Below are 20,185 nucleotides of genomic sequence, written 5' to 3'. Positions count from 1 at the left end.
ACTTTAAACTCAGAAGAGAGTTTATGTAATTGCAGACAGGCTTTCATCCAACACTGACTGGAGTGGCTTTAGTATTTTTTTCCCTCTCTGTTCCCTAGCAACAGTCATCCTCTCGTCCTGAGTTATATCAGTTTGACTCAACCAATAACATCCATTCGGTGGGGTGGGGGGGTGGGGGGGGGGTTGCACCCTGGTCTTCGGTATCAGAGGACAGTTGAAAATGTCCTGGTTTAAAAAAAAACGTTTCTGTTACGGCGACAAAAAGACATAAAACTGTGTCGCCCCTGAAGATTGGGCTGCACGGCCCCCGCCGACTCACCTCCAATCCCAAATTTTAGGATTCCACAGAAACAATCGGTGGCGTTTTCGAACTCTCTCACCCAAAAAGGCCAAAATGCTGCAGCTCTTTGGAGACGCCCAGCGCGTCACCGCGGCTCTTTTCCGGTTCCCCAGCGCCCCCTAATGGAGAAACAGGCGCAGCACAGGCTGGAAACCGACCAGCGGCTCGGGCCGTCGGCGGAACGCGACCAAAACACGGAGGAGAACCGGAGTCCTGCGGGTTTTCCAGGGAAGTCACGAAAAAAAGAGGAATAAAAGGGTTCGAGGGGGGCGACGGAGCATTTAAGGAGTGGGAAGCAGCTAATCAGAGCGGGTGGATCCATAGTTCAACAGATCAGGAGCCAGCAGCCTCATCCCCAGATGGGAACCAAAGGCCGCATCTGCACGTGCGTGTGGTTGTGAAACGCCCTTTCAGCCAGCACTTTGTATCCGGGCAACGCACAGATAATAAGAGTGGGGCTTTAAATCCTCCCATCAACACCGTGGAGGGTGTCGGAGGGAGGGGCGGCTCCCAACAGCCAAGTTCTGACATCAATCAGGATCAATATTGCACCACTATGGGAGAGTTGGGCCAGAACAGTCATTCTTAAAGCCAGGTTTATCTTTATTGTTCCAAAATGTATTGATTTAGGCCGATGATTGATCCATTAACCCTTTATGACCGATCCGTCTTCTGTCAACCAGCACTTATTGCTAATTACACTCTCAGGGGGTGTGATGGACGCCAAGCTAACAGCTGACTGGGGGGGCTGGACAGGCCACTGGTCTAATTACGTGACACACGTCCAGGCAGTCATAGGTGCAAGTCACAATTCAGAGTTTAATGTGCAAAGAGAACCTGGGGAATCAAAGCCAGAACCTTCGGGCTATGAGGGAACTATGAGGGAACTAACATTGGAGCTACCGGCGGCGTCATTATTGCAGCAGCTTCTGTGCTACCCAGTGAATGGAACCACAGTTGGTGCTTTCAGGATGGGGAAGAAAGTTTATTCAGCATTGCTAGGTTTTTTTGTTGGTAGCGCTGAGCAACACAACCAAGCTAAAGATGATTCGTGTCTTCTTTGATAAGAGGTTGTTCACTTAGCATGGACGTGTTAGCGTTGTTTAACGAAGCTCCTCGCGGGCCAAACGTTCCAGCCTGTTTTGATGATTCATGGAATCAAAGGACCAGGTGTAAATAATAGAAATATCAGATTTCCAGACGCTGTGTCTCGTCTCTTTGAAGGGTTCGGAAGAATAAATGGAAATGCAAATGTTTCAAAGCCCAGTTTAACATTGAAGTCTAAGTTATGCTGCTTTTTCCCTAATAAGATTTACTAAATTTAAACACATCGTTTGAAGTCAAATCCTCCTGAATTTGTTCATACTTACTCCCACTCCTTCCTGCGGGCCTGTGGCGTGCTCTGGATTTTGTGTGCCTGGTGAGCCATGATGATGTCCTTCTGTTCCACCAGTCCCCCGCGCCGCCGCAGCATCCCGTGGGGGCTCTGGGAGCCGGACCCCTGCTCCGACGAGGCCTCCTCCTGCCTGCAGGGCACGTCGAAGCTGGCCGCACGGGGGGGGAGGCTCAGGTACTCGGCGTGAGGGACCTGCAGGGAGCTGGAGCGGAGGCCCTGCGCGAGGACGTGACGGCCAGCCTGAGGGCTCGGCGCGGCCCAGTCGGGCTCCGGGAGGGACAAGGACGAGTGGACCAGCGTCTGTTCACCCCGACCACAGCTGGAGGGAGATACGTCGCTGGGCGTGTGGGGGAGGAACTGATCCACACTGGCGTGCATCTCTGTGTACAGCTGTTCACGATTTCACCATAATTCTGGAAGAAAAATGAGAAAAGGATGAATATGCAGCGGGTTGGCGCCGAACGGCTTAAGTGACACCAGTGTTATTAGCACCTTAGCATTAGCATGTAGCTCAACCGCTGCTGTGTCTGCTAAACCACCAGCATCAGGTGCTAAACCACCTTCGTTGACCAAACAGATAATATATAGCTGCACAGGTGTGACAGGAGGTTTTTCTCCCACAAATTCGGAACAGAATCCTCCTTCTACAGGACGCCATCCGGCGGGACCTCCTTCATGTAGGTGCAGAAGAAGAAAGGCAAAGATGGGACCAGTCATCAAACTGGGAGGCAGAAAACTACATTGTACAGAAGAGCGAGTGTTCCAAAAGAAATGAGCGCATATTCAGAGAGGTGAGATATTCCTGCTTTAATCTGGTGTTTCCAGAATCCCGGACTCACGCAGGAGCGTCGCCCACGGGGAAGGCGACCGTGATCGGTTGACACGGGCAAGAAAACCTGGCCAGTCTGGAAACGTAATGTTTCGAGGTGAGCCGGTCACCAAACAGACAAAAGGAGGCTGCTTTCAGCGAGAAGAGAGACGACTGGGAGTGGGAGCGGCGAGGCGAAGGCAGCAGTGAGTCACTGATCAGCAGCAGGGCTCGGCAGACAGGCTGGACACATCTGAGCCCGGCCGAGCCCTCAAACGCTGCGTGCAGCCGCATCGAAGCCCACGGAGGCGACAAGGTCAGGGCGGGCAAATCAGGAGGCCGGGTCGAAAGCGGCGCCCCGGCGGCACCTCTCTGAAAATGTGAAAGTTCCAGAGATGCGATGCTGCAGAGAGAAATTAAATGTCAAAGCTGTGAGTGGAAGATCTGGATGACAAGTCTGGTGGATCTGGGTTGCCCAAAATAAACAAGTGGCAGCGCTGACGGGGCTGGTGTGTTGCACAAAGACAACAGTTGCAGCTCCGAGAATAGAACAATTTCTTGAAGTTAGAGCAGCTGGGGGGAGATGCTCCGCTGTTTTGCATTCAAATCAGTGCAGATCTTCTTTAATTAGCGCAGGGGAACAACAGTGCGCGTCAGCTGCAGGTCTGGAATCGCCTCCGACTGACGTTAACTCGCCCGATACCTGCGCTGCTAATTAGGAAACGGGTTCCTTTTCTGCATACGGAGTTGGGACGCACAGCCAAGCGAGAAATGGGAGAGGGAAGGAATCGGAGAAGGATTAATGCGAAGCAAAAATGAGTAGAGATAATAATAATAAATGCGGGATGGGAAGGATGGGTGCAGCGCGCGACAGGAAGCGGAGAAACGTCAATTAAAACGTTCGTCAATCTGACAGATTTACCTTGACGCCCACTGCGTCCTCGGACCCGGAGAGACCCCCTCAGATCGCAAATGCGCCGTCTTTTAGTCCGAGTTGAGGAGTTTGATGAAGGTTTTTCGGGAGGATTCCTTGAGTGTCGCGCGAGGCGGTTCGGCTAAAAATACCTCGGGGCGGAAGGGGACAAGCGCGAGGCATGGAAATAATGCCAATCATGTCCTCGCGCTGGATGCGGCGACGTGAGTCATTTTCCATATGTGGGTCAGGATGGATGAAGATGCAAAGTTCCTCCAAAGAGTGACGCCATCGCCAAGTCCGCCCGTCCGCGGGTGAGGGGGGGAAAGGAGGAAAAGGGGGCGACGCAACAGGTGGAGACGGCGCGTGATGAGTCAGGTGCGCGCTCGGACACACGGAGCAGAGCGCGCACGGCGAGATGGTGAAGGCGCACACCTGAAGGCACCAGCAGACGCTGCATCCGAGCCCCAAACACCCCCCCACCCCCCACCCAGAGGGATTGGAAGACAGTGTTCCACGGGGGCGAAAAGACGCGCGGCGGAGGCGCAAAAAGGACAACAAACGTGAGATAAGATACCAAGGAAACAAATAGATCAAAGCAGGGACTGGCAGCAAGGACTGGCAAGAAGCAGCAGCGAGATCCGATGGAGTGAACAAGAAAAGTTCTCATAGGAAGACACGAGGTTCCTCGTTTTTCCAGTTTTAGTCCTGCAAACATATTTTGGTAAAAACTAAACACTTCAGGATAGGACGTGAACAGCGCCAATAGGAAATTGCGGGATAATATTGAAGCAAAAAGCAACAGCAGACGTTTGAGGGGGATTCGGTTGGTTATTTCATGTCAAGAAACGTCTTAAATCGCCTCAAATGACAGCTTATTTGAGAAGAAGCTGCTGTCAGTACACACAGTTCACCGCTAGGTGGCAGCACACCCACCGACCTGCAGCTCTGTACGGGGAGGGGGGGGGGGTCTGCCATCCATCCATCCAACAGCTAACGCTTTATTCCTCAGTGGGGTCGCGGAGGGGAGGGGTGTCTATCATCCATCTTAATTCATGTCAGTCTGCAGCTCATCTCCAGCGTTTGCAACATCACATCGGCCGCCAGGTGGCGAGTGTAGCTCCCATAATCGAGTGGATCAACCCTTTGGAGTGATGCTGGTAGTAAAAAGCTGCTTCCTTCTATCCTTCACACATTAAAAAAAAATGTGTCCCAAGACTCGACACTGTAACCAAGCACAGGGAATCCTCTGGCTGTGATTAAAGCAGAGAGATGAAGGTCGGTGTACTTAATTAAAAGGTCGGCCGTCTTCATTTTAAGCAGCGATGTTATTCCCCCTGCTGGAGTAACAGAGTCTTCAGAGAGAAAGGTTAAAGGCTAATTTCAAGGATCCACATGAACCGCGTGTCTGAGCTTTATTCTACCAAACGGTGAATTTGACTTTTAAATCTTTTGTCTGGAAACTTTTTTTTTAATCTTTTGGATTATTACACAGATCCGGCTGTCAAAACCTTTGATTCATGACTTCTCCTAATTAAAGAAATTCATACTTGATTGGCGAACTGTTCAAGTGTGCAAGGCTTCTGCCTCGGCGGGGCGCCTGGTACCGTCACAAGCTGGGGCGGAAAATATGAGAAAACACCGAAAGGAACAAACGACGAGCTCAACTCTGCGCCAACGCGGTCAGATTGTCGACTGTGGGGCGGAAGGGAACGTGGCAAGACGACAAAGGAAGCAAGTTAATCATCAAGTCAATTTTATTTCCATTTTCTAAAATGCAAAGGACATAACAGGATTTGAGAATAAATCCAAGGTTGAGTGCACAAAAATGTTCCACTGCAGGCGATTATGTACAAGAATGAACAGAATCGACAACTTTTTACACAACTCAACAGGTACCGCATTGGTTGATTTAGAGTCGACCTTTTTGGTGCCAACTTTGGAGACTAAACCGGATCCCTCGGGATGCTTTTTTAACCACACCAGGGCATTTTGACTTTACATTTCATCCATTAAAAGTGCTGCCTGGTAGTGCATCATACGGACGGAGGTGGCGCCGCTTGACGTCACAAACGGACAAATATGGCACCCATAAATACATCAGCAAATACAGCGTGATTGTGCCGTCGTTGTGTGACATGGGAGTCAACAGAAAAGCTCAATCCAAGGAACGGCGGCCACAAATATTTGGCTGTAAAGCAAAGGACCTGCTGGGATCTACAGAAACACGTTAACGCTTGGTTCAAAATCAGGGCCGACACGTTCCCAAAGATTAGTGTGTCTTCTGTACAGTGTTAGAGCCCCGAGCACCTGCAGGCAGGCCTGGTTCGGTGTGTGTGTGTGTGTGTGTGTTACAGCGATGAGGGATGGAGGGTCAGGCTGGTGGTGGTGCTGGAGTCACCGCCAGGAGACGCGTTAGCTATAGCATGAGCGACGGAGAGCATTTATACACTTTGATCATCACAGCGAGGGCGCCGGGGGCCGTTCCTCCCAGCGTCCGTCAACACGGAGGTTTCACTGGAATGATGCCTCTACTGAGTACAAGACACGATGGATGCGAAGCTAGAGTTCAGTTCAACACTACGCGTGCTATCAAAGAGGAGCCAAAAAACACTTACGATCAGTTTGAAACAAATTAAACATGGAGCTGACTTTGTCTCAGAGCACACGAGGGTTTAAATACTTGAATCACGACCCTTTTTTTCTTCTTCCTTTCAACCCTCATAATGAAAGTGCTCTGGTCAAACCTGTAAAAAAATAATTTATACACACCCCCCCTTCGTCTGAGGGGCGGGCTTGTCGCAAAATTGCGTTCGGCCTTATTGATCCTCCTCCCATGAATTAGGCTCCTCCCTCTTCCCCTCCTCCTCGCGGGACATTAGTTGTCATTTGTTGAAAGGTAAGCAGGCGGGCAGTACCACGGTGGAGCAGGCCGGACCCGCCAACGGCTCGGCCACCTCGCCCTCCAGCTCCGTCCACGTCCCCTTCTCCGGGCAGTAGCAGATGGTGGAGGACTTGTAGGCCCCCTGGGGTGTTGGGGGGGGGAAATGAGCTTAGAACAGCCTCTGATTCGGCCGTATTATGTTAAGTTTGTCACGTTGTGTGTGGAGTAAAATGGCCTCCGCGTTGGCATCATCTGGCTCTATGATGGTTAAATAAATACACATGTGTGTGTGTGTGGTGTGTGTGTGTGTACCATGCTCCAGCTGTAGCCGCCCACAAGGACGATGTTGTCGTCCAGCACGGCGCAGCCCGGCCCGCTGCGGCCCTCCAGGATGGGCGTCTGCAGGATGTTCCACTGGTCGGCCTTGGGGTCGTAGCACTCCACCAGCATTACATCTAGATGGGAGAAACCTTTGTGAGAGGGGAAGAGAGCGTCTTAAAGCAAAGTCGGGGCATCATTGTGTCTCAGATAATGCTGGCGGGTGGCTTCGGTGGTGGTGCTGTTCTGGGGTCAGTTTAGCAGCCGGTGTGACCATTGTGTGAGGTCCTGGAGTAGGTTTTAAACTCAGCTGGCGGCGCTCGGGCCGCCACAGCGTGCCGCCAATTTCCTCATTTCGCCATCAATAAATATCGATGTCGCTTGAATGTTGCGACAAGCTGAAGCCAAGTCTGTTAAAGGTGTATATTTCACTACGAATACGCCAACGCGGGAGAAAAGCTGCGAAATCTAGCGAACGCGACGCGCTCAGAGCAACGGCGCCGAGGCCGAAATGAATCACGAGAAACACTTTGATCTCCTCACAACTCCCTTTTCAAACATCGACGGCGTCAGTTCGGGCCATCGAACGCCGAATTTTCCGCGCGGAAACAACAGCTCCTTTTTTTCAGGGTTTTTTTTTTTGTCCTTTAAATGATGAAGTGTGAAAGAGGAGCCGACCGAGTTCACCCCCTCACAATGGCGGCTTCGCTCTCACACAGCAACAACACCGTTGACCTGTTTTCTGCTACTATGGTGAAGCGCCTCCGCGTGTACCTTTCAGGTGGTTTCCACCGATGGCGTACAGGCGGTCGTTCATCCCGGCCAGCGCGTGAATGGCGCGCTTTGTGTTCATATCCTGTTTGCGAGCCCACACGTCCATTACGGGGTCGTAGCAGTAGAGCCACGAAACGTACTCGCCGTTGTGCACTCCCCCTGAAACACACGCAGGGACATGGAACGCACGATCGGGAATCATGTCTGGCGTCCGTCCGACGACTTAAAGGGGTCGGAGGTCAAGAGGCGACGGCCTCCGCCCACCTGATATGTAGATCTTGCCGTTGTGCACGGCTCCCGCGTGGGCGGCCAGAGGCTGCGGCAGGGACGACACGTAGTTCCACTCGTTAGTCTCCAGGTTGTAGGACTCCACGCTGGAGAGGTAGCCGCTCTCATTCCGCCCCCCGATCACGTACAGGTGCTTATCCAGGCGGCAGGCGAAGAAACTGGCCCTCCTGAGGAGTCAGAGCAGACGACGTTCAGACAGAGGAGACAGGAGTCGGGAAAAGACGCGTTGGAGTGGAAGCTAAACTGTAAGAATGAGCCTGTTCGCGTGTTTAAGTGCGGAGGGGGGTGGAGAGAAAGGTGCCACTCACCGTTCCTGCATAGGAGGCAGCTGGATCCAGCTGTTGAATCTGGGGTCATAGCGGCTGACAAAATTAGTGCTGTGCTTCCCTGGAAAACAGGCAGAATCAGTCTCTGTGTTAGCGTCTTTGTGTTAGCGTCTCTGTGTTAGTGTCTTTGTGTTAGCGTCTCTGTGTTAGCGTCTCTGTGTTAGCGTCTCTGTGTTAGCGTCTCTGTGTTAGCTTTGTTGTTAAGCGCTCTGTGTTTCGTGCTGAAACGTGGAGAATCCCGCACTGACGCGTTGCCCTCCCATCACGTGGAAACTCCGGGATGTTTTCTGTCGACTGGAGTGTTGTTTGTGCCGATCCGTCACGTGGACCCGAAAGTACCAACGCTGACGAGCTTGACCTTACGTGGATGGTGGCGCGGAGTACTCTCTAAACCAAACACCTGACATTCGCAGGGTTCGGGGGTGAAGGAGTCAGCAGCTGCACGCGGGACTTATGGAAATGTGCACGTGGGTGTTTTTCAGAGGCAGGTGTGAGCAGTCACACGTTAAAACTACTCAGATTTTAAAAAACACTCGATTTGAGATCATCTGGATTCTTTCTTTTCCCGCGTGTTTGAACCCATGAAGAGCAGGCATGAGTGAATGGGTACCATTGGGGTTCCACTGGTCCTCTCCTCCCAGCAGCAGCAGGAAGTTCTCCACCTCCACCACGCAGTGATGGGCGCTGTTGTAAGGCATGACTGTGGGGGGGGGCACAAAATAAAGGTGTCAGTCATTACAAAGGTGTGTTTCCTCCGTGGATCCTTTACACGTTCCATTTTAATGCAGTGAGCTGTTCTATTTCTGACATTACCTGGACCACCATCAGGGGCCCGAACGCCCCTGTGTGACCTTTACTGGCACCGCGTCCCCATAAAAATCCCCATAAACAAAGGAGCTGACAATGAGGGCGGGCCCTGGCCGAGGACGCCACATTTCGACATCGTATTTTTAAATAAAGCTATGAAGTATATGCGCGCACATACGTAAGTGAGCAGTCTTCAGGTGGGAGAAAGTGGGTGCAACAGCCTGGTCTGGAGCCACTGCAGCATCCAGGGAGGAGCTGGAGCAGCAAAACATATTAAAATCGCAGCAGGAGCGAGGAAACTCTGGAGGACACGGTCACACCTGAAACTTTAACACAGAGCCCCGACCGGGGGCGATGTTTTAACACTCCGTCCTACAGAGGTTCCTCCTCCCCGGGACCAACGTCTGTCGTCATGCGCTAATCGGTATCATCGATCAAATCGATTCTTGATTGAAGCTTCGCGATCCGGACGACGGAGAGCAGCCGGCGCCCGTGACCGCGGCGACCGTAGAAGCCTGAGCGCTGCTGTGACACCACCCGATGATAACATAACACGCAGCATTAGCCGGCGAGCCGCCCGCAGCTGCAGCGGGAACCCTGACGGAGGACCGCGCACGTGTTTGTGCTCCCCGGCTCCCCCTCCATCTTCTCTGAAGTGACCCCATTGAGATGTAGAGAAATGGTCCTAGGTGACAGTGGTAATGAACATGATGGTGCTCACTCAATAAATCTCAGGCCTGGTGCTTTTGAGCACAAATCAGTGAAATGTTAAAGCCCACCTGTCTGTCTCCATCAGTCATTTCCACTGTCACCCCTCCAATGCCTGATGGATCACAGTTGCCGCAAAATTAGACAGCCTTGAATCTCATTTCTTTCCGATTGGCCTCTCCCTGCAATCTCACTCCGGCTGGCTGGCGTGTGCGGCTGCTCCTCCGCGGGAGGGACGTCTCCGATAGGAACCGCGACCACATCAAATACACTAAACACTGCTTTATCTCCAGCGGTGGGAATAGGTTGCCTGCCTCCGATGCACCTCAAAGACAAGCGTCACATGACTGCCGACTCCCCTTTCGTGCTATTTCCATTATCATCCAGTCAGCACTGTATAGGACATGGACGAGGGGCCTTCCATTTGTCAGGTGACTTTTATTCATTCTAAGAAAGAGAGGAAAAAAGAATCCAGACTGGGGTATTACGGAGGCTGGCGTCTGAAGGGGGACGTTCCCCACATGCAGGGGGACTCAGAGATGGAGCAGGGACACCGACAGCGGAGCGTAACCTTCTCTTCTAGGTGGACGAGGCCACCTTCATCTACAGTGAGCTTCAGGGCTCACTAGAGGGAGTCAGAAACCTCCGCATCGAGGCGCAGGCGGGGTCGCTTGAACGACTCCACGGCCGATGCGCCACCGCTGCTCCGGCTCTGCCGTGCCTTTACGCCATTAGACCCGCGTCCCGCTGGGCTGGATTCCTTTGTTCTAAGACCTGCTGCGCAGATGAGGTCCATTTGCGCGTGGGAGATTTTAATATCGCCTTTTTTTTGGGGGTTTTAAAGCGAGGAGAAGGGGCTGGTGCGGCCGAGCCCGCGCCTGCCTTTGTCTCCCGCTCGTCCACGCTGCAGCGGGTACGCTAGGTGGCAAACTTTCCACTGGAATCAGCCGGCAGCAGGACCATTCAAAGCAACCAGAACCATCAGATTCTTCCCAAATTGTGTTGATGAATGTCTTAATCAAAGGCTGTCCCTCTCAGGTCTCGCCTCATTGGAAAGTTATGATTGAATGTTAATAATCTTCTATTCCACATCCATTGTGTGCAGGCTACATCAGGTGGTCACTGGCGTGTTAAGGGGATGATTTTGCAGTTTTGTCCTTCCATTCGGTCACGGACCATTTGAGTGTTAACTTTTTAGCTCTGAGTGATGGAAATCCCTGTTGACCTTTTGCTTGTTGCAGTTTATACCCATGAGTGTGAATTTGTGAGGAAAATGACAATTCTGTAGCATGAAGAGCTCCTTATGGAAAATGCTCCCTCTTAGATTTTGGTCATAAATAAGTCAAAATAACCAATGATTACAAATCTTCAGCCAGAGGAGGACACGCCTGCAGGCACAACGAGACAACAACAGCTACAAGGTAGCGAGCTTCAAGGAAACAGACCCCGCGGCTTAATCCATATGAATAAAGAGGCGGTCATCAGACATGTCGCCACCAAAAAGGACAAAAACTCAATATGCCTGACACTGATGACGCAAAGCACGAATGTGGCTTCCCATTAGTTCTTCTCTGACCTTTGCAACGTGGCACCAATATAGCGGTGAACCTCAAAAGGTCAAGGAAGACAGAGAAAAAGACGTTCCAGAGGTGAGCGCGGCGGGAACGTGTCCAGAGACTCTGCTTTTGAGGCCGTTTGAGTCGAACCTGCAGCCACATCCGGGGCGTTGCAACGCACGTGGGATAAATCATCTATATGAGCAATAAACCCGCGTTTACAATCTGTTCAAAAAAAAAGAAGACAGCATTTTATTGTGTTCTGCCTCTGCCAACATAGACGATTAGATTGAAGTCAGTCTCATCGTGCATCCTGCCAGCACGTTTCAGCAAAAACAAAGGAAACCGGGCATGAAGCTGCACAGTGCTGCGAAGTCACGCTCTGATTAAAAACTTACATTAAACGTGATGGTGCTACATTACTACCTAAAGGATTTGGGGACCCCCTTCCACTCACTTTCAGAAATTAACCTGTGGTAAAGTCATGGACCCACTTCCTGTCTGTCATCCAGATGCATGGGGTCAATCCAAGAATAAACACTGGGCCACTCACTTGTGAGGATCTTCCACGTCTTTTTCTCGTCGTCATAGTACTGGACCAGGTTGCTGGGGAGGCGATCGGGTCCGGGAGGAAGACCCCCCACCAGCAGGAGCATTTTTTTATTGGAACGGATCCTGTAATGGCAGAGACGTGGGTGTGTTAGAAAACACAAGACAGCCAAACACCAAAATAAAGACAACCAGAAGCTGCTAGCTCAACACCAACAGATGCGTCAATCTCTGAAAGAAAATGAATAAAATGAAGCAGCATGTGGCCAAATTAATCATAATTATTAAAAAAGAAAATGAGCAGTGAAAGTCCTGGGTATCAGGTCATCACGCTGGAAGCCAAAAGTGCACCCAAGCATGTAAAGTTGTCAATCTAACGTCTCCATTTCATCGGTTTCGAGGATCACGTGACATCTCGTAGCTAGCTGAACGCGACACCGACCAAAAGCCGGACCCTGCCACACACCAATGACTATTATCTTGGACCTAATAGATTCCAATAAAAGAAAATACACAAATTAATCACAATATGGGGCTAAAAGGAAGTAGCTGGCCTTTATATTTATTCAGATTCAGTGTTTTTATACATAGACAGTATGCTTCAGCAAACCGCTATAGCCCTGCCCCGTCCTCTGCTACTGGCCCATTCCTGAGTGTTTTGGGGTTATTCGTATGTAAATGAGCCCCTGGACATAGATAATGGTGATTAATTGAGAGAGGAGAGAAACAGAGGCATGTGAAACCAATTATGAGGATCCCTGATTCTTTGCTCATTTAGGGGCCATATGTGAGAATAGACATGTTACAGTGGGAAATATTTCACTTCAGGGATTCTGTTTCCAACGTGAATAAATTGTCCAGTGTGTGTGTGTGTGTGAGAGGCTGTATACAGTGGGAATCTGACGCCATGGCTTCCCATGTGATCTCCAGCCAGCGTGTGTACAGTCAAAGCTGACAACAGCGACATCCATCAGTCGGCTCGCTGACAAAGTCTGTCTTCATTCCGGCTCCCTAAACTGCTGATCTGGGCTAATGCTGGAGGAAAACACGCCGCTCGGCCCCTTCCTGTCACAATGTGTCCAACCTGAACGCCGGACGCTCGCGCTAAAATGAGACTTTCCGGAGACTTTCCGGTTATTTCTGACGCTCGTCTACGCGGTAACTTGGCGCTTGTTTTCGACGGGCAGATGAGAAAACCCTCCCAGAAGCCCGCGCGTCCTACCGACCACCTACGTGGTGGAGATGGAAGAGTACTTCAGTGAGTGGGCTGCACTTTAGAGTGCAATTTGTTGGGGTTTTACAAGTGGGAGGCATTTAATCACCTTTTATCTCTTCTGAAATGGCCCCTTCCTGTTCTGTGCTGTCAGCGTGTGCACGGGTGTGACACGACATGTTCCGGCCTTACCTGCTCGCCACGGTCTGCCTGCAGTGCTGCCTGAAGGGCATGAGGTGGTAGTTCATAGCGTCCAGGAGTAGTTTCTGGCACACGGGGTCAGTCCTCATGAAGTCGACAGACTGCACTCTCTCCACCAGCTCTGGAGCCGGTATGAGGGCGAAGCGCAGCCTCTTCATGAGGTCCGGCGCGTAGTGCATGCGAGTCTCTCGGTCATGCTCCAGCCACAGGACTGACATCTGGAAGAGAGCCAGCTCCGACTCCACCGGCGGCGGCAGAGCGTCCAGCATGGCGCACATCTCCTCAAAGTTCAGCAGCAGCACGTCCTCCACCAGGTACTTGTTGGCCAGCTTCTTGGTCTCGTCCAGCCCGTGGAGGGCGGCGATCTTGCAGATTTGCTTGTAGTTCTGCACGGAGATCTGGTCGTTGAGGAACTGCACGCTGAGCTTGGTGATCTGCGGGATGTTGAGGATCTTACTGACTGAAAGCACTTCTTCCACTGTGTCCAGGGAAAGAGTCACGTTGGCTGTGTACAGATACTCCAGCACCAGTCTTAGTCCAACAGAGGAGCAGCCCTGGAGGACCAGGTTATTGATGGGCCTGGCACTGGGGGTCACCAGCTTGTCATCCGGAGAGGACGAGGGAGTCCCACTGCTGGCCTGGTCCCCTTTGCTCCCCTCGTTGTTGATGACATTGTGGGAAGAGAAGAGAGATCTGAAGTACTGGGAGCAGGATGCCAGCACTGCCTTGTGGCAGTGGAACTGCTGTCCCTGGGCAGTGAGAGTCACATCGCAGAACAGCTGCTTCCTCCACAGGAGATTGAGCCCGTGCAGCAGGGTGTCGCTGTGCGTTGGGTCAAAGGTGGATGTTCTATCGCCCGATCTGGACATGACTTCCTGACTCTGAACGCCACCTGGTCAACAAACACAGAACATCAGCCATTCACCGCGGGTCATTTTGACACAGAACGCGCAGGGGAAGCCGGAGACGCGGAACTATTCCGAGCGAAATGGTTTCTGGCGTAAGTCGGCGCATCCGGAGGGAGGCAGCCGCCGGGGCGATCCAGCCGGCGACCGGCGGCGTCCACCGCGGCTTCGCTCAACTTTGAGCTCCGGTCGTAAAGCAGCAGACACCATCGCAGCAGCTGCCACAAGGCGCAGCTTTTATTCATCCTAAACCGAAGAGCGACGGGGGGTTTTAATCGGAGGTTTTGTGCGGGGCGCCGTCAAAACAAACCGGGGGGGAAAAACGCAGCTGCCGCGCCGCTCGCCCCCCTCGGTGGCGCGGCTGAAGTTGCCAGATAAGAGCGAGAGACGACCGAGGACGCCGCGTTCTGCCCGACACTTTCTTCTATCTTGTTTCACACCCCCAGATACGAGGACATTAACACCCTGCGCAGATTTTACGGAGTCGTACAAAAGCAATTAGTTCGCCTCCGAGCCGTCAGCGGCGGCGCGGCAGCGTTTCGCCTCCACTTACGCGGACGTGGAATATTCACGGAAAACGCCGACGTCGGAATCCTGAAACACCAGCATGCTTAATCCGACATTTCTAAGCTATTTCAATCCGCTCGGGGTGCGTAAACTTGAGCAAAGGTGCGGTAAAAAGCGCCTCTCACCATTCTAGCCGTCATGACGCGAGCAGCTCGCCAGGAGCCAAACTTACCTGACTTCAGCTCTTGGACCCCAGAAAAAAAATAAAAAATAAAGTAGCTTCGGGGTGCCCAAAAAAACAGTCTTCAGTCTCCTCTTTGTTCTCCTTTAAAGATATTTCCTTCCTCCAGAAGTCGGTGGTCGACGGGGACTGAGAATAAACATTGACTCCAACTCATAAAGTCACTATTTGAGCTTTTTTGTTGTTGCCGGCGATCATTTGTTCTTCTGAATTAAAAAGAAGTGTGTGAGTCTGAGAGGGAGCTGTGCTTTCTGCAAGAGAAGAAGAAGAAGAAGAAGAAATATACGTGTGACAAATTATGCTACCAAGAAACAACACATCATTATCCTTGGGCCTGGGGCTCAGTGAGTCGTAACGAGAGTAATAGGAAATCCACGGTTGGGGAGAGAAACGGTCGTGCATGGCCGGTGGAGAGAGACCATGCAGGGGTATGGATGCTGGAGAGACTCGCAAAATTATGGCTCAAGGCTATTGTAAAAACTGTCGAGCGTAAATGACTGCGATTTCAAACATCTATGGAAGAAAGAGAGGAGAAAGGGGGAGAAAAAGCGAGTCTTCCCCTCGCTGTTATAGAGAGAACCGTCAAGTTTTAGTGCGCATTGCTAATTAGTCAATTTCTCTCTGCCTTCACAGCCCGACGACTTTGCTGCTGAGCTGAAACTGCTAATTTCTGGGACCAGCCTTTTTTTGGCTGTGAACTGGATGGATGAATGGCTTGTCTCGCACAAATGACAAAAAGCCCCTGCCTTAATCTCCATCGCCAAAATAACCCCTCATCTCATTCTGCTCCTGCAGGGCTTTCAGGAGAAGGTGATTTACGCCCCCCCCCCCCCCCAAAATAAAATAAAATAACCTCAAGTTTTGGTTTAAACAAGACATGTGCATGTGTCAAACAAACATGAGGTTTGCTTCCTTTCTTTTTTAATCTTCTAACTGCTCACAGGCTCTGCTGATGCAAAGTTTCCAAACACGAAAGCAGGAAAAGTTGGACACAACGGCGCTTTTGTGTGTTATCATCTCATCTGGCGGAGTTATTGTGTCACCAGCCGGCCGCTGCAGGCCTGAAAACAAAGCTTTCAGATGCAAGGCGGCGTTTCTGGCGTTAGTTAGACTTGAACTTTGCAAACCGCCTCTTTGCCTCTTTGTCTAAACCAAATCTGTGCTCAGAATGGAGGCTGAAGCCCCGAATCCTGGTCAGAGAACGTAATCCTCATTAGCTGTTTGACACTCGATGGCTGCACGCTCCAAGTGAGAATCACAGTCTCGCAAATTCAACCCAAAGCAGTTAAAAAAAGAAGAAAAAAAACCCTCTTATTAAGACTGAATAAACTGTCAATTAAGCAAAGAGCTCAATTAGAGTACGGCAAACTTACGTACAACGCTCCCGTGGGAGCGGGACTGACAGATACCTCACAAGTTATGAAATGACAGTTAGGGTTTGTTAGTGTTCTATGCAACAGAGCAGCGGCGTGCTAGCGTCAGGCGCTAACAGGCCGCATGCAGCATCGAGGACACATGCAACCTGAGCATGTTCTGACGTTTGAGCGCTTGACAAGCACGCTGGCTGCTCGTGAACCCTCCGAGATGACTGATTAAAATCCTGCATCACACCTCAAACAGTAATGATCACGGAGTGGAAACTATAATACAGGTCTATTAATTAGTGGTTTTGAAGAACCGAGGCGCTCCGCAGCGTTGTTTACTGCCATTAACGTGTATTACTGTATGACAGCAGACCAGCAGGTTTCACTTTGCACGCGTGCATGCTGTTATCTCTGCTAGCGCTCTGTTAGCGCTACATTACTCAAGTCTCAAGTGAGCCGTTCCAACGCAGTAAAATGACCATTTCCAACTCTTTCGGTTCTTTGTAGCAACTCGGTCTCCTGAGGCCGCTGGTCTTCGGATTGCAGGGCGTTTATGGTTGTAAGTTGTTGCAGTGTGCAGCGGGGTGGAGGGGTGTGTGTGTGTGTGTGTGGTGGTGGTGGTGGTGGTGGTGGTGGGGGGGGTCATCAGATAAGAGAAGGAATTCTAGACTAATTAAACCCTTTGAGACAAAGAATCACACCACAGTGATTTACAACTCTCTGTACCAGTTAACCCAACTCATATTTATCTGTCATATTACTCAGATACCACATCTACCTCTTTGGGTTAAAAAAAAAGAAGTCCTGTGTCACAGACAGAGGCGAAAAATATAATAACAAAGAGCTGCTGCTGATTACCTACTTACACATGGTCAAATCTTATAATAAGCTCCTTATTTCGCCCTCAACCACCACAGATACGGCGTGTAGTGCTTATATATGTGCCCTTATAGATTAAAAAAAAACCCAAAGAGCAACAACACAGATCAGTGGCATTTCTGTGGCCAAGAAACCACTGATTAAAGAACAAAAATGATAATTTAATCAGCACAATGGCACAAAAAATAGCCCAGCTCAGGTTGTAAACAGCAAACGCTAGCAGCCACATCGCCTGGTGCTGGCTGCTGCAGAGGGGTATGCTAAGATAGAAAGTATTATTTTCCTAAATGGAAGGTGTCAGATGGTCACGGAAATGTGATCAGCTGTTCAAGATCACTGCTTCCCATCTGCAATTTGTGACGTGTGAAAGATTCAGCCCAAATGTGCTCACCGAGCGTAAATCCTCAGCACTTTCTCTTATCGTGGAAAAGCAAGATAACCAGCTGTTTACAGATCAGAGAACATATCATATTAATATCATGGAGGGGGGCGATAGCATCTTGTTCGTAAAATATTTTGTTAACTAAGTGTGGTCTGCTATGGCGAAATATAAAGTGGGATGTAATTTATGGTGGGAGAACTGTTGAGAGTTTAAAGTTTTTGGGGTTCTAATAGAATAAATATCGGCTTTGATGGCAGGAAAAGAGACATTAGTGTGGAAATGTTAATACACGCTGCAGGTTCCAGCTAACACAAGCTACTAAAGCAGCATTTTCTCCCAGTTCCAGTTAATAACGCCGAAAAATAGGCAGGGTTCTCGTGTCCTTGTGCTTAATAACAGGGCTGTTATATTATTACATAGTTTCATTAAACTTGAGGGCAACTTTGACTCAGTTGTTGACTTCTAAACGTTCGCAGGATGAAAAAAAAAGATCGGAGGTGTTTTTCGCTCTGCTTTTCAGGGACCTGCTGTCTGAAACCCCCCCAGATCCCCACACATGGCGAAACCACCACAGACACGGCTCAGAGAGTCAGCCGGGAGGTGAGCGGGGAGGAACAGGCGGTGTCCCCTTCAGAGCGAATACGGGAGTGTGTGTGTGTGTGTGTGGGGGGGGGGGGATTTCTCAGATGAAAACAGGATACCAGTTGTGCCGCTCAGGTGGGAGAGAGGGAAGCAGCGTGCAGGCTCACCTGAGGGACAGCGGGGCTGTCGGGATCCGGGGTTCTGCCGGAGACCCAGAGGGCTGCAGGAGGCCACGGCCGTGCGGAGGAGGCGGGGGTGGTGCGGGTGGCGGGGGTGGTGTGGGGGCCGCTGTTGCGCAGTCTCCCCAGCGTGATGCATCTACCTTCAGGGTGGCAGCAGGCGTGGAGTGGGGTGCGATGGAGCGAGCACGGGCTCAGTGGCGCGGTCACCTGGGGACGCTGAAGCCGCTGTAGCAGGACTGATAGTTATTTCTTGGGAGAATTGCAAGATGAGCCCCATTGTATTAGCAGCCCCGTTCTGCCGAAACCCTCCCAAAGTCCTGGCGCCGTTTAAGAGCAGATCTGCGGCTGGAATTATCCCTCACTTATCGCAGGACCAAAACATGAAAGAAGACCACCTCCTGTAGTTGTGTAGCAAAGGTTTGATCTCATTTCCATTCCAATTTGCACGTTTTCCCACAATCAGGAGCTAAACCTCACTAAACTCGGCGGTAAATTATTCCATACTGCTTTGAAATCCTCACACATTAAGCTTTTTAATTTCCCAGCCATACTTTTGCGTGGCGGCGGCTGGAGTCGTATGTTTTTAGGATTTCTCTGTGTCTAATATGGTCAGCACTCCCAATTATTCACTCCACTGACAAGAGAAACAAATGGGACCAACCAGTGCATCCTGCATTATCTACACCCCTTGGATTCCCCGACAATAATTAATACAATGGCAGGCTGCTGTTAGCAGCCTCCACGACATGAGCTCGACAACATAAGCTCTCCCCCTCCAGGAGCTCTCGAGGTGGTGGTGGGGGGAGGGGAGGGGGTCACAGACGTTATGGCCACTAACGGTCAGGTCATACCACGCTATAGATAAAGATCGTATTGTAAGGTGCCGTTAACATGGCCGGGTTATTACTCACACCATTACACCACCAGCGTACGGCGCACGGGATGTGTCAGGAATAATATCGGAGCACAGACAGACGCACCTTTAGGCCCCCCCCCCCTGTATTGGACAGGAAGATCAGGGGACTTACAGTAGTAGCACGGCCCTAGTGTCAAATATTAAATAATTAGGCATCTGAATATACCATCCTCTTTTTTTAATCTACGATTATTTCCTTTTTTTAATTATAGAGGAGCACATTCCTCCAGCATCCATTAAAGGGGTGCCGTGCTAATTTTAAATCCTCACAGCAGGCGTGGGCATCAGCAGAAGAAAGAGTGCATGAGTTTCTCTTTAACAGCTGTAATTTGTGTTTTCCAATCACCACGCTGATTTCTGCTCATTATACTCTGGTTTCACACCGGTAAGTGAGCAAAGTTTGGATTGATTGACTCTAATTAACTAAAAAATGTTCCAAGCCATGGATTTATTATCATGCTAGCTAGCCACAAATGTCAGAGACTTTCACAAATTATTCTCCTGTTAAGATAAATATCCTGGAAATCAAAGGAGTGTGGAAACACGGGGAACACGAGAGCCTGTGCGGCGCGTTCCTCCGCAGAGTTCTGCAGTGAAGGCTCACCTGGGCAGACCCGCCGTGAACGAACGAACGAACGAACGAATGAATGACGGCGGCTGTCAGCGCCTGGACCTGAGAAGGAGCCAATGAAAATTAACAGGGGGGCATTTAAAATCAGGAAAAATACATTTCTTCCGGCTGACGGCTCCGGAACCATTTTTCTTTTTCTCTCATTGATATGTTCGACGCAGCTCCAGCCTGGACTCCATCAGCTCCAATGCTGAACTCCTCACTCGCTCATCAACACAGACAGAAGAATTGGGGTGGTGGGGGGGGGGGGGGGGACTTCCATTTCCTCCGGATCTGAAAACACGGTTCTGGTAGCATGAAGAGGGGAAGGAGGAGGAGGGAAAAACCTCTCTGATTCACTTGGTTTCACTCCAGCGATCTGAAGTGGTCGCTGAGGTGAAGCCGGACGAAACGGACTCATCGGCTGCACGGCGGCGCCGGGCTGAAATTAAGGAACGGCGCTGGCCCCCGTCGATCAGGGAGGCGACACAAGCCGGCTTTGTGTCCAAACCAGGATGCCTGCGCGGCGTCGCTAC

The 20,185-nt window shown here is 50.8% G+C and overlaps 2 protein-coding genes across 8 annotated transcripts in view; both read right to left on the bottom strand.

Annotated features, from left to right (window-relative positions):
• Positions 1 to 3,766, bottom strand: part of LOC130538527 (voltage-dependent R-type calcium channel subunit alpha-1E-like) — a 33,555-nt gene extending 29,789 nt beyond the window's left edge. For all 3 annotated transcript variants that reach the window (XM_057056186.1, XM_057056188.1, XM_057056185.1), the window contains exons 1-2: positions 3,467 to 3,766; positions 1,711 to 2,149 (exon numbers count right to left, since the gene is read on the bottom strand). In XM_057056186.1, coding sequence (XP_056912166.1) covers positions 1,711 to 2,114 — 404 coding nt within the window. In that variant the 5' untranslated portion in view covers positions 2,115 to 2,149; positions 3,467 to 3,766. The remainder of the gene's footprint in view (positions 1 to 1,710; positions 2,150 to 3,466) is intronic.
• A 1,430-nt stretch (positions 3,767 to 5,196) lies between these two features.
• klhl14 (kelch-like family member 14) lies at positions 5,197 to 15,335 on the bottom strand. 5 transcript variants are annotated; one of them, XM_057056195.1, is made up of 9 exons: positions 14,726 to 15,335; positions 13,073 to 13,973; positions 11,672 to 11,793; positions 8,658 to 8,747; positions 8,030 to 8,108; positions 7,698 to 7,888; positions 7,434 to 7,592; positions 6,654 to 6,796; positions 5,197 to 6,483 (listed from the first exon to the last, which is right to left on the bottom strand). In XM_057056195.1, the coding sequence occupies exons 2-9, from the start codon at positions 13,948 to 13,950 to the stop codon at positions 6,343 to 6,345; spliced, it is 1,803 nt and encodes a 600-aa protein (XP_056912175.1). In that variant the 5' UTR covers positions 13,951 to 13,973; positions 14,726 to 15,335; the 3' UTR covers positions 5,197 to 6,342. The 5 variants fall into 5 exon arrangements, with proteins under 5 accessions (XP_056912175.1, XP_056912169.1, XP_056912174.1 ...); XM_057056189.1 differs by having other exon boundaries at positions 6,654 to 6,811; positions 14,726 to 15,322; XM_057056194.1 differs by lacking the exon at positions 14,726 to 15,335 and adding an exon at positions 14,679 to 14,708 and having other exon boundaries at positions 6,654 to 6,811.
• Positions 15,336 to 20,185: the final 4,850 nt, after the last annotated feature.

The sequence above is a fragment of the Takifugu flavidus genome, chromosome 15 (assembly GCF_003711565.1).
Source record: "Takifugu flavidus isolate HTHZ2018 chromosome 15, ASM371156v2, whole genome shotgun sequence".
NCBI classification, from domain to species: domain Eukaryota; kingdom Metazoa; phylum Chordata; class Actinopteri; order Tetraodontiformes; family Tetraodontidae; genus Takifugu; species Takifugu flavidus.
The sequence above is the reverse complement of the archived record's forward strand: the minus strand, read 5'-3'. Positions and strand labels throughout refer to the sequence as shown.